At 47.1% G+C, this 13,139-nt stretch overlaps 2 protein-coding genes across 2 annotated transcripts in view; one reads left to right on the top strand and one right to left on the bottom strand.

The window, feature by feature from the left end:
- igfbp7 (insulin-like growth factor binding protein 7) overlaps nucleotides 1-578 on the top strand; it is a 7,271-nt gene extending 6,693 nt beyond the window's left edge. Inside the window, exon 5 of the mRNA XM_012814351.3 lies at nucleotides 1-578. This exon is cut by the window's left edge and continues 265 nt beyond it. The gene's annotated coding sequence lies outside the window, so the exon portion shown is untranslated.
- A 535-nt stretch (nucleotides 579-1,113) lies between these two features.
- Nucleotides 1,114-13,092, bottom strand: polr2b (RNA polymerase II subunit B). The gene is made up of 25 exons (XM_012814359.3): nucleotides 12,939-13,092; nucleotides 12,317-12,389; nucleotides 12,002-12,152; nucleotides 11,660-11,772; nucleotides 11,069-11,288; nucleotides 10,811-10,969; nucleotides 10,522-10,686; nucleotides 10,173-10,369; nucleotides 9,903-10,022; nucleotides 9,430-9,616; nucleotides 9,179-9,322; nucleotides 8,933-9,072; nucleotides 8,661-8,772; nucleotides 8,266-8,420; nucleotides 7,894-8,092; nucleotides 7,470-7,638; nucleotides 6,929-7,025; nucleotides 6,638-6,732; nucleotides 6,212-6,462; nucleotides 3,799-3,888; nucleotides 2,729-2,836; nucleotides 2,411-2,524; nucleotides 1,936-2,096; nucleotides 1,597-1,792; nucleotides 1,114-1,433 (listed from the first exon to the last, which is right to left on the bottom strand). Exons 1-25 carry the CDS (start codon nucleotides 12,955-12,957, stop codon nucleotides 1,344-1,346), a joined length of 3,525 nt encoding a protein of 1,174 aa, XP_012669813.1. The 5' UTR covers nucleotides 12,958-13,092; the 3' UTR covers nucleotides 1,114-1,343.
- Nucleotides 13,093-13,139: the final 47 nt, after the last annotated feature.

Here is a 13,139-nt window from a genome sequence, read left to right as displayed (position 1 = left end):
AAATGCCACGTGTGTTTAGCTTGAACATAAGAAAGTGTTTGTGAAGAAATACTGTAAGTGCATTAGTTCCTCCCTCTCTCAGCTTAAAGCGCATGCACACACACACAAACACAGGCCTTTACACAATCCACACACACGCAGGCAACTAGAGCAAAGCCACCACACACACACATCCCCCCACTTCATGTTAGGCAACATCGGCTCCAGGTTGAGTGAGTGTGAGTGTGTGTGTACGTGTTCGGCCATGCACATGCATGTGTGGCCTGTAGAGCTGGCTCGCTAAGAGGATTTCTCTGGAATGTCGTTCAGTATGGGTGCTATTTCTTTAAGTATGTGTGTAGCTGCCCCTGCCACCCCCCAGCATAGGGCAAGGCAGGTGGGTGCAGTATACTCAGCTATGGAGGACTTAACTAGTATGGTATGTAGTAGAGTTTAAAAGTATGTAGTATGTTAGTATGGAGGGTGTTGGCTTCTTCCTGTGTTCATACTCTGCCCCCCCCACCCACTCACCCCCACCCCATGTGTCTCACTCATACTGTCCTGTTTTACATACACTAATAAAGACAGACAGACAGACAGACAGACCGACTGGACTTTTTAATGGAGAAAACACTGTGAGTGCGTGCGTGACAGAGAGTGAGTGTGACCTGTGTGTGTGAGTGACAGAGTGAGTGTGACCTGCAAGCACAGCCCTTCCCACACCGGACTGAAACTCTCAACCTCAGGCATGGGAGCTAGCAAAGACGCTAAAACCCATGGGTGCTAGCGTCTGTCGCTAGCAGGTCTCTTAAGATGTCGGGGAGTGAGGATTACTCACAGCGCAGCATACGCTGACTACCGTTACATGTGTACCAATCTGTGTGCACACAACACAACACAGCAGAATACAAAAACCTCTACACTTAAACATGAGATGCTGTGTGTGTGTGTGTGTGTGTGTCTGTGTTAAATGAAAGGATGTGTTTATCAGCATTACACACACACACTTGTAAAGATAAGAACTTCTGGAATGGGAAACACACACACAGTCAATCTCTCCATCTGTCCCTAAACACACTCAAACACACCTGCATCCAACTCAGAATGAACTCAAACAGAGGTCAGACAGAAATGTTCTTTCTTTAAAAAAAAAACTTTATTCAAGATGATTTTAAAGTAACTGATACTTGATGTCAGACCTAAAATAAGAAAATGTTACCAGCAACAGAAACTGTTCCACAATGATCCCGAAGCTCACTTCTTATCTCAGTCATCAAAAACCACATTCTACACTCTTCAGACTCCTCCAGCAGAAAATTCCATATCCCAGCATACTCAGCTGAGAACTACATCTCCCAGAATGTCTAGCTGACCATCATGCGTGGGGATATGCTCATGGACATGAGCTCCTGGAACAGCAGCTTACAGGCATACGGCATCCGCACCAGCGAAATCTGCACACACACACGCACACACAAACAAACAAACAAACCTGAAATTATACATTTGTTACATCTACTATAACAATGACAACAAAAGTTGCTCAATAATATTTTAAACTGCATGCACTACATTGGCACAAAGTGTGTGCGTGTGTCTGTGTGTGTGCTGATTTACCTGTGTTTTGTTGCGGCAGCCACGACACTCGTAGGTGTGTGTGCGTGTGTTGGCGATGGCCATGAGTCCGCACAGGTTGCACACGTGCACCTGGTACGGGTCCGATGCCTCGAACAGACGCTCCCGCAGGAACTGGGCGGCCCCGTGAGCAATCTGACAATCACGCTCCATCTCACCGAAACGCAGTCCACCGTCACTGAAACACACACAGACACACACTCGTCCTGTGAGCAATCGGACAATCACTTCTCACCCATCTCACCAAAACGCATACCCCCTTCACTGAAACACACACAGCTGAAATCACACACGCACGCACGCACACACACACAGGCTCACCGTGACCTGCCCTCCATGGGCTGTCTGTTGAGGATCTGTACGGGGCCGCGAGCGCGGGAGTGGATCTTGTCGTCTACCATGTGTTTGAGACGCTGGTAGTATGTTGGCCCGATAAAGACCTGAGACGTCACCTTCCTGCCAGTGAAGCCGTTATACAGCACCTACACAGCACACACACACACACAGACACAGACACAGACACACACAGACGCGCACACACACACACACACACACACACACACAGAGCAGGTAAGTTCCATACACAACATTCGAGCACTACTTTTATTGCATCTCATGCAGCAGGTAGATGTAGGTGTGTGTGTGAGAGTGTGTCCCTTGTTGCCTCTCAGGTGATGTCAGTACTTCGAAAGAAGGTGTGTGTGTGTGTGTGTGTGTGTGTGTGTATGTGTACCTCGTTGCCTCCCAGGTAACAGTAGTACTTACAAAGAAGGTATGTGTGTGTGTGTGTGTGTACCTCGTTGCCTCTCAGGTGATATCCGTACTCAGACAGAAGGTTGGACACCTTCTGCACATTGACCGCATCGTTAAAGGGAGTGGCATCACCGATCTCTCCCTTATTGGCCGAGACCTGCAGAGGGGAGGACACCGTGGTAACACTCAACCGTTGTCATAGCATCAGACTGCATTCATTCATTCATTGTGTCAAAATCTCATACTTAGAATTAAGGCATTAATGTGACCACTGATGTGAAGTAAGGACAAGTCAGGAATTGGTGTGCTATTGTACATAGTTTTTTAAATATTTGTAGTGTGTGTGTATGTATACACATACCTTTCCCTGTAAACACTCGATCAAATGGCCGACTGTCATTCTGGAGGGGATGGCGTGAGGATTGATGATGATGTCAGGAGTGATGCCCTCACAGGTAAACGGCATATCCTACGCCCACACACACACACACACACACACACACACACACACACACACACACACACACACACACACACACACACACACACACACACACACACACACACACACACACACACACACACACACACACACACACACACAAACATACCCATACACGCACACGTTGCAGAGTCAATATTTGTGTGATGATTTATTGTGATTCTTTTCCAGTATTACAACAGAGCTGGTCATTTGGGCCATGTGTTAAAATCAGCTGCTTTAGCAGCTCATATCTATCCATTTAGAGTGCTGTTTAGTTACTGGTGTTAGTTTACTTTCTGCAGCCAATTACATATCAATACACATCTCGGAATATCAGACAACCACCACCCTCTGGCCCTTGCTCGTAGCTTGACTGTTCTCTCCCTTGTACGTCGCTTTGGACAAAAGCGTCTGCTAAATGTAAATGTAAATGTGAGGTCCCTGGTGATGCCTGGGGTTGAGTTTGACTTTCTGTGGGTCTCAGCTCATCCACATGCAGACAGAAGGAGAGGTGGAGGATTGATGAAAGCTTGGCTTCTGTGTGTGCGAAAGTGAGAAAGTGTGTGTGTGTTTGTGTGTGTGTGTGTGTGTGTTTGTGTTTGCGTGTGGGGGAGTGCATGCATGTTCTTGAGTATCCCAAAAATGTTAAGGCAGCGTGATGTCTGGTGACACTGTAGGTCTGCTGTGCTCCCCTTCCATCCACTTCCTGCTCAATGTGAGGAGTGTTTGGAGTCAGGAATTGAGATTCAGATGCAAACGCACACACACTTCCTCTGCAGCTGTGGCTCCCAGTCTTGGACCCACGCAAACCATCATCTATACACTCATCAACATGTGTGTCCTGTGTGACACACACACACACACACACGCACACGCACACACACACACACACGCACACGCACACGCACACGCACACACGCACACACGCACACACACACAGGACTGACCTCCTGTCTGTACTGGATACCACAGGTTCCCTTTTGTCCGTGTCGACTGGCAAACTTATCCCCAATCTGAGGGATCCTCACAGAACGCACCTGTAGAGGAGGGAGGGTGAGAGGGGGAGAGAGAAAGAAAAAAAAGAGACTTTATTGATTTGAGGGGTTTAAAAATGATTCCTTTCTTGCTCTGACTCCTAGCTAAAGTGCTGTGCAGTGAGTAAATGTCTCTCCCAGACACCTTAAAAGACAGCCACTAGCATCCATGGGATTTAATCCCCTTGCTAGCACGCCTGCCTCCCATGCCCAAGGTTGCAAGTTCGAGTCTGGCTCACCAGGCTCAACCAGGCAATGGGTTAGGGTTAGCAAACACTATAAGCTCATAGGGTTAGATGGGGAATGAACTTCCAGAACCTCCAGAGGCGTCCATCTATACAACAGGGAATGACTACACACACACACAGCTCTGGTCTCAAGCAGATGGACAGCTTGTGCAAACACGCCATATATGATCTCATTTGAAGCAGTGAAAAAGCTTCAGACACACTCACACACACACACACACACACACACACACACACACACACACACACACACACACACACACACACACACACACACACACACACACACACACACACACACACACACACACACACACACACACACACAAAGAGCCAGACCGGACTTGTTTTACATCTCCTATGCTTGGACATTAATCTGCCTGCACAAACACACATACCTGGGTGTGTTATATCTTATAATATTTCTCGTTAATCTGTCTATGAATACACACAAACACTGAACTGATTGATGTCGTAAAGAACCACTCCCTGCATTTAGCAAACAGTGACTCACACACACACAGAAAACAATAATACACATAAAAGTAGGAATATAAAACAGGAACCAACACACATACCCGTACACAAAAAAACACACTGAGAATAAATACAACATGCACCACACAACACCTCACACTTAAAAGGGAGACTTTAGGACTCCTGAAGGACTCCTTTTCCCATTTAAGCCTCCAAGCCTCGTGTTTAAGCCTCCTATCTCCATTTCGAGCTGAAGTACCAAGGACATTCGCTCATAGAGCACATCAACATGGGAAACTTCTCAACAATGCCTGGAAACAGTTGCGTGAGAACACTTTTGTTTACATTTAAACAGGTCATGAAATTGTCAAAACCAGTGTCTTTGATTTATCCGTAGATTTTACAATTATAAGCCAAGTCCTTTCCGTTGCTAATAGGGATGGGACTTTGCAGGAGTTTTCATGTTCGACTATTAATAACATTATTGAACAATTAAATCGATTATTTGCTAAGGCTTGACGCCTGCATGGACTGCCTGGGCATACATTACCTATCACAGGCCCATCTATGTGTTCTTGTTCATGAAAATCAACATATTCCTCAATGTAGTGGCATGTCACTGTAATGTAGCTCTCCGTAGTCAAGGCAGTCCAGCAGTCAGTGGTTAAAGCGACGTCAACAGTAGCTAGCTTCCTTTTTAACTCAGCCTTCTTCTCAGCAAACTGTTGCTCCAAACGGTTGGTCAATGTTTTTCTGGATGGAATACGATAATATCCTGGCTCAATAAATCCCATTAGTTCTCGGAAACCCTCGCCGTCAGCCAGACTTAAAGGCAACATGTCTTTGACAATCATATTAACTATGCGTCTGGTAATTTAGTTAGCTCGCTTGTCATCACATGTCCTCCTAGCTAGTGTAGCCTGAATGGTTTGCTGCTGGAGCCCGCCGCTGGTGCTGGCTTCGCTGGAATTTACGTTCGTATGTATATTTCTTAAATTTTATACAGTATTTGAACCCCTGCCGATTTCGCAAGTGTGCCCACTTGCAAAGAAATGCGTGATCTATAATTGTAATGGTAGGTCTATTTTAACAGTGAGAGACAGAATATCAACAAAAACATCCAGAAAACTGCATTTTATAACGGTTATTAATTGATTTGCATTTGATCGCGGAAAATAAGTATTTGAACCCCTGAGACGTTGTACTATGGTAAGTAAATACAGCGTCACAGTAACTGCAGTGGACTTTATTGTCTTTTCTTGAGTAATGGTCCCACACTGCACTTCTCCTAGCCCTCTTCATCTTTGCTCGTCTGTTGTAGGAAGTCGCGCTCGCGCAAGATACCTGAAGATGTTGTTCTCATAATGCGCGGAACTAGAACAATTATTCATTAGGCTTGGATTTTTATTCGAATTAATTCTTAAAGACGATTAATTGATTATTCATTACTAACCCTAGTTGCTAAACACCCTAAAGTAACACCACCTGTCAGTAGTTCATCCCTAATTTGGGCCATGGCCCCAGTGCCTCAAAAAAAGGCCACACTCTCACTCTCACTTCCACACTCCACACTCCACACTCCACACCCCACACCCACTCACCCTGATCTTGCAGAATTTGTACCCCTCCTGGTTGAGTGTGACCATGACCTGGTCAACGATGCCCGTCTCGCTGGTGCGGAGGAAGGTGCTGCAGTCTCGCTTGACGTAGCGGCGGGTAGTGCTCTCCAACTCCTCGTCCACCTCTGGCAGAGTCACAGTCTTGCCGATGATCACGTCCTCGCCGGACACGCGCACGCCCGGCGCAATCAGCCCGTCGTCGTCCAGCTTGTCATAGATGGCATGACGCATGCCTGCCAACACAGCGCAGGTCAAGAGGTGAAATTAGGCTGCTTCTATTAGGACATTGGCACACACACTACAACAGAAGTGTGTGTGTGTGTGTGTGTATATGAGAGAGAGAGAGAGAGAGAGAGAGAGAGAGAGAGAGAGAGAGAGAGAGAGAGAGAGAGAGAGAGAGAGACTCACCCTGGCATGTTTCTCTGCTGGGTTTCTCAAAGATCTCCTCTTGGTCAAAGCCCTTCTTAGACTCCTGCTCCTTATAGGACCGGTAGAACACAGACCTGACACACAAACACACACACACACAAAAATCAGTTTTTCACACGTGATCACAAATCTCTTGAGCAAAATAACCAACAACCTTCAACCAAAATGTGTGTGTTGACGTCATCGCCCCACATTCCATGAAAACACATTATGATACGATCTCCATGTTTCTTTTCATCATACACATACAGGCTCACACCCAGATTTTACCGGAAGAATCCGCGGTCTACAGCAGAGCGGTTCATGATGACAGAATCCTCCTGGTTGTATCCCGTGTATGAGGCGATGGCAACAATGGAGTTAATGCCTGAACACACACACACACATTAAAGACATCAGCAACACCCGTGATGATAATCATTAGTAATTCATAATTAAATCATCATCACTAACAGCATGCCCATACACTGTGGTGGCTCTGCAGTCTCTCTACTGTGTGGCACCATCTAGTGGCCAAGACATGGAGCTGGATGTGCGTGTGTGCGTGTGTGCGTGTGTGCGCGTGCGCGTGTGTGTGTGTACACTTACATAAGTTTTAGTTACAACCCATAGGGAGCCTCTAAAATCCAGGTTTGTGCGTGCATGTGTGTGTGTATATATGAATGTGTGTTTGTGGTAATGTGTGTGGGTATGTATGCAGCTCTCAAACAGGTTCATTCTACATGGCGTTCTGTGTAAGTGGGCATGTATGTATGTATGTATGTATGTATGTATGTATGTATGTGTGTATATATGTGTGTGTGTGTCCCACCTGCAGGCAGCTCTCTGAAACGCAGGTACTCCATAGACCTTGTGGTGACTAGGGGCTTCTGGGGGTAGTAGAGGACATGAGCGAGTGTGTCCATGCGCACGTGGAAGTTAGTGATGTACACACCCATAGCCTGCTTCCCCATAGCAGACTGGTACGTGTTCCTGGGAGACTGCACACAGAGAGGAGTTAGACACACACACACACACACACACACACACACACACAGGTCTTCTAATACCTCTATCAGTGTGGTTTACAGTGTCCTTAGATATTCTGGGTAAAATACCATTTGTATGTGATTAAGTAGGGAGGTCTCTGGGACTCATGATGAGCAAAAACACACAAACATACTCATCATCACCACACTATCTGACTCTAAGCATCTGTTAATAAATATATTCCTAAGTGTGTTTGTGTGTGTTACCTGGTTGTGATCAGGGAAGGGGATGATAGACGCACAAACTCCCAGGATCATGGAGGGGTGGATCTCGCAATGTGAGTATGTGGAGCAGTAGGCCACACCCTTTTCCTGAAGGTCATCAGGGGTCATGGCCAACATCACCGTCTCCTCCTCCAGTGTGTCAATGTACTCAACCACTCCACTCGCAACCAGGTCCTGCCAGCTACACACACACACACACACACACACACACACAAAATGCCATCACAATGGGGTATATAGCATTAGACGAGTTTGAGATTTTACACATAGTCCAGTTGCAATATTTATTAAGTCTGGTGTGTGTGTGTGTGTGTGTGTGTGTGTGTGTGTGTGTGTGTGTGTGTGTGTGCGCACCTGTAGTTGTTGTATTCTCTCTCCTTGAGCTGGTCGATGTGGCGTCTCTTGAGTAAAAGCTTCTGTTTCTCAACGATCAGTAGGGGGCGACAGATCCTCCCAGCGTCCGTGTAGATCCTGATCTCCCGTTCACGGATGTCTCTGATCATGGACACCTGACCAACAGCAACAGCAGCGCACAGACACACAGACACACAGACACACAGACACACAGACACACAGACACACAGACACACAGAGAATGAGAACAGAGGAGGAGGGGTTGTTGAGTGTTCGCTTGTTTTTTTTTTTTGTAGTGTGTGTGTATGCTGTAGTCTGCATGTTGCATTTAGTGTGTTGAGGGCAGCGTGTGTGTGTATGTGTGTGTGCTGCAGTGATTGCGTGTGTTTGCTGACCTCTGACACGATGATGTCCATCTGGCGTCGGAGTTTGCGTAGTGTGTTCATCAGCTGCTCCGGGTCCTTGTGTATCCCCACCCAGCAGCCGTTCACAAAGATCTTAGTGGCACTACACACACACACACACACTTTCATTATGACCCACTTGTGTTTCTCACAGTTTTGTGTATAATCCCCGCCTCTCCCGTGTGTGTGTGTGTCTGTATTGACACCATGTTAAGCTTCTACTCTTAGTGCGTGTGTGCGCGTCCGTGCGTGTGTACACTCACTCCGCAATGGCGGCTGGTGAGATCTCCTCCAGGTTCTCCATACTCCACTCTTCCAGAAACTCCAGGATAGGGGAGGGCTGGGAGCCCACAGAGATGTAGGCCATCAAGGCCAGGTTCTTCACCAGCCCTACAGCATGGCCCTGTGGAGAGACACACACACAATCAGATTGCATGTCTGCATTGTCTGTTGGAGCACAAGACAAAAAGTAGGTGTGTCAAAGAGCTGGAAAACTTGTCTGCCAGTACCTCTGGAGTCTCAGCAGGACACACCATGCCCCACAGCGTGTTGTGGAGCTGTCTAGGTTTGGCCAGCTTTCCGTCTCTGCCGATGGGGGAGTTCACACGCCTCAAATGAGACAAGGTCGATGCAAAGGTCAAGCGATTCAACACCTGCAACACACACACACAATCACATATATGCGCAAACATGAACAGGCAATCACATGTGCACACACACACATGTGAATGAGCCAGTACACAGGAGCACTAGCCTGTACCTGAGACACCCCTGCCCTGGCCTGATGGGCTTTCTTGACGTCCCCCCAGTTGCCAGTGGCGAGGGAGTACTTGAGTCCGTCGGAGATGATCCTGGTCTTGATCGCCAGCTCCAGGTTGAAGTCTTTCCCGCGGTCGATGAACTTCTGCGCATAGATACGGATCTCCTTCAGCAGGTTCTTAAACATCCTGAGAGAATTACACACACACACTGCATCAGTCCTTCACAAACACACAGCATAGCCACCTGATCGTAGCTGGTACATGTTACACATAGGGTTATAGAGGTTATGAAAACTGTGGTTAATGTGAGAACTGCTTGGGAGGTTTGAGAGGTTTGTTGCTTTGGTTTTGGTGTTGTTGTGATAGGCGTGTTTGCTACTTTTGTTGTGATGAATGGTGTGTTAGTTATTATCGTTATAGTTTTGGTTGTTACTGTTGTGACCCTTGTTTCTGTTGTTGTTGTTGTTCTCACCCTCTGAAAAGGAATGCCAACAGGGGTCCAGCCAAGTCCAGTCTCTTGTTGCCATAGTGATCTCTGTCATCAAGCTCGCGTCTGCCCAACGCAGCCAACAGCAGTCTGTGAACCATGTACCTGCACGCACGCACACACACAAATGGTGAGTATATGTGGGTGACTTCAATCACAATTAATTGCTGATCACAATGATATTAGTTACAATAGTGATGAATATTGAGTGAGCATGAATGTGTGTGTGTGTGTGTGTGTGTGTGTGTGTCCTACCCCAGGAAGTAGGCCTTCTTGGTCTCGCAGAAGTCGCTGACTCCCACATGCGGCAGCACCTCTTTTTGCAGCACCTCTTTGGCGTACTTGATTCTCCTCTCCTTGGTGACGCCTGGCTTGGCACCACGGGACCCGATGAAGTTCAGCGCCACGTTCTGCTCCTGGATCACAAACGCCTCATCCAGGGACGGTTTCACCTGGGGGGAGGGGCACACCAGACTCATGACTTTCAGATAAAGGCTGTAAGGATGAGTGCAGTTGAGTGTTATTACAGCGCAAAAACAGGCTGAGGTCATGGGGGACTGGGTGAGTGGTGGGGTCAAAGGTGAGGAGGTCAAAGATGACTCACCATCTCCATCATCTCAGGGTCGTCGAAGTCGTAGATGATGTGCTCCAGGATGTCCCGGTCGGACACGAAGCCCAACGCACGGAACACGATAATGATAGGCACTTCCTGCCGAATGTACGGCAGAGTGGAGACGATTCGCTGGCCGATAGCACTCTTCTTCACACCCTACACACACACACAAAACAGACAGAACTCAATACTCAACTCAATGAGCATAAGTGTTTGTGTTAACATGAAAGAGAGAGAGAGAGAGAGAGAGAGAGAGAGAGAGAGAGAGAGTATTTGTTACCTGTCCTCCTCTGGCCATCATGCTGACCCATATGGTGCTGGTGGGTCGTGAGGAGTTCTCCAGACAGGACCTACATTCTGCAGTGTAAGCGTACTTAGAGTCCTTCTTAGCGAACACGTAGACTGTGTTAGTGGCCATCTTCTCCTGAGCGATCAGCACCTACACACATACACAAATACATACACCATTACAGAACTTATATCACATATCAGGACTTATGTCAGTTACCCAAAAACGATTCAAAACACATCTGAGCACCTTCTCGGAGCCGTTGATGATAAAGTAGCCGCCAGGGTCAAGGGGGCACTCGTTGAGCTCACACAAGTCACGGTCCGTCAGGCCGCTCAGTAGGCAGTAGGTGGAGCGGAGCATGATGGGAATTTTTCCAATGAAGGTCTTCTGATGTTGAGTCAGCAGCTGATCCTCACCCTCCTTAATGATGGTCTTAGTGATGTCCACATAGAGAGGGGCCGAATACCTACACACACACGGCAAGGCAAACTTGAATATTGCACATGAATTTCTATGCCACATGTGCGTGCTTGAGGTTTTGTGTGTATTGATAAGATGACGATGTGCAGGAGGTAATGAGTTGTGTGTGTGCATGTCCTACGAATTGTGCAAGTGTACATAAGCTTGTGTGTGTGTGTCTTGCATAAGGTTATACAGATGACGTACATGAGATTGTGCCTGTGTGTGTTGATATAGTGGGTGGTATGTGAGGAGTGTGTGTGTCTGTGTGTGAGGTTGCGCTGATATACATGAGGTTGTATCTGTGTGTGCGTTTATATGATGTGTGTGTGTGTGCACACGTGTGTGTGTGTCTGTCTGTCTGTCTGTCTGTCTTACGTGAGGTTGCGCAGTCGGGCCTCGTTGGGCATCATTGGCGAGGGCGCTCCATCTCGCTCCCAGTGCGTGGGCTTGGACAGGTAGATCTGTTCAAACTTCAACAGGTACCTCGGCTAAACACAAACACACACAGGATAGTAAGACAGATCCATTGCATATTGAATCATACATCATCACATTATACACAAATTAATACTTTAGCAGCTAACCTGTGTATGTGTGTGTGACCAGTTCCTTCATCTCTCCTGATGTGTGTGTGCATGTCTCACCTCTACCAGTCCTCAGGTGTGTCTCACCTTTCGTGTGTGTGTGTGTGTGTGTGTGTGCGTTTGTCTCTCTCACCGGTTCCTCTATCTCTCCTGACGTGTGCTGCGCCTCTGCCTGCAGGTCTATGGGTGGAGCGTCCTCTACGATCCTCTGTACGGACATCTGGATGAACTCATCAAAGGAGTCCAGCTGCTGCCGCACCAGACCCTTCTCATCAAAGTACGAGCTGCAGGGTCACAGAGGACAAAGGTCAGACAAGTCACATTCTGCACATGCTAACAAACCACACGTATTCATAACCACTCTAAGGATGGCTGGTGTCAGAAACACACACAGACGTAACAGGTTATACAGAGACACTGCTCTGTTAGTTGTGGCCTCCCTCCTCACCTGATGACGATCCAACAGGCTTCCTGCCACAGGTCCGGGGTGATCTCATCCTCATCCTCATCGTACTGGATATCTGTGGGGATAAGGGCCAAATCACAGGATGACCTGTAACGCCTGTCTATTCCTCACATTGTGACGCAACCAAGAACAGACATTTTCATAGGCTAAATTTCTATAGGCGGACATGACCAACGAGACTGAAAAGCAGAAAATTATTAATTTGGGTTAAACATCCGATCTCTGCCAGCTAGCCAATCTCGCCGATCTACACATTTATAGATTTAGGCCAAACATGTTAAGATTAAGTTTATAACTAGTTAGCACTTGATACACAGCTAACAGGCTAGCTAGCAGAGCAAGTTACCGACAACATAACCAGTTTTTATTTTACTTAGTTATGGGGTTGATCGGACAAACCAAGTTCGCTATTAGGTACTGCTTCCACATATTTACAGGGGACTGTTTGTCGCAACACCGATAAATACTGTTATCCCGCTTCCTAGTACAGATCCCGCCACGCTAGCCAACTAAATGCACAGAGCGATCATAACGTTACTCGTGTTTCATTGTGAACTTCGAATGTGCTTAGAGTGAACTCCTGAATATGGTCCGTAAAACATACCTTCATCTTGATCATACATGGTCGCTGTTTAGTGGCCTGGTAACTACAGAAGACCAAATCTGCTTGAAGGAAAAAGTCTGCTGCACTCCGTAGCTTATTATTTGCAGACGTTTTCCTCCCAAAACTAAACACAGGAAAATGGCGACTGCATTATACGTCACTTCCTTTAGGCTGGAGCGCATCAGAATGTTAGCATATTAC

The sequence above is a fragment of the Clupea harengus genome, chromosome 6 (genome assembly GCF_900700415.2).
Source record: "Clupea harengus chromosome 6, Ch_v2.0.2, whole genome shotgun sequence".
Lineage (NCBI taxonomy): Eukaryota > Metazoa > Chordata > Actinopteri > Clupeiformes > Clupeidae > Clupea > Clupea harengus.
The sequence above is the reverse complement of the archived record's forward strand: the minus strand, read 5'-3'. Positions and strand labels throughout refer to the sequence as shown.

Excerpts from the sequence above, each read along its gene's own strand:
- polr2b (XM_012814359.3), bottom strand. Across the intron at positions 10,023-10,172 it reads AAGAAGGCCTACTTCCTGGG|GTACATGGTTCACAGACTGC; the intron begins GTAGGACACACA and ends GCGTGCGTGCAG. Across the intron at positions 6,733-6,928 it reads GTAGACCGCGGATTCTTCCG|GTCTGTGTTCTACCGGTCCT; the intron begins GTAAAATCTGGG and ends TTTGTGTGTCAG.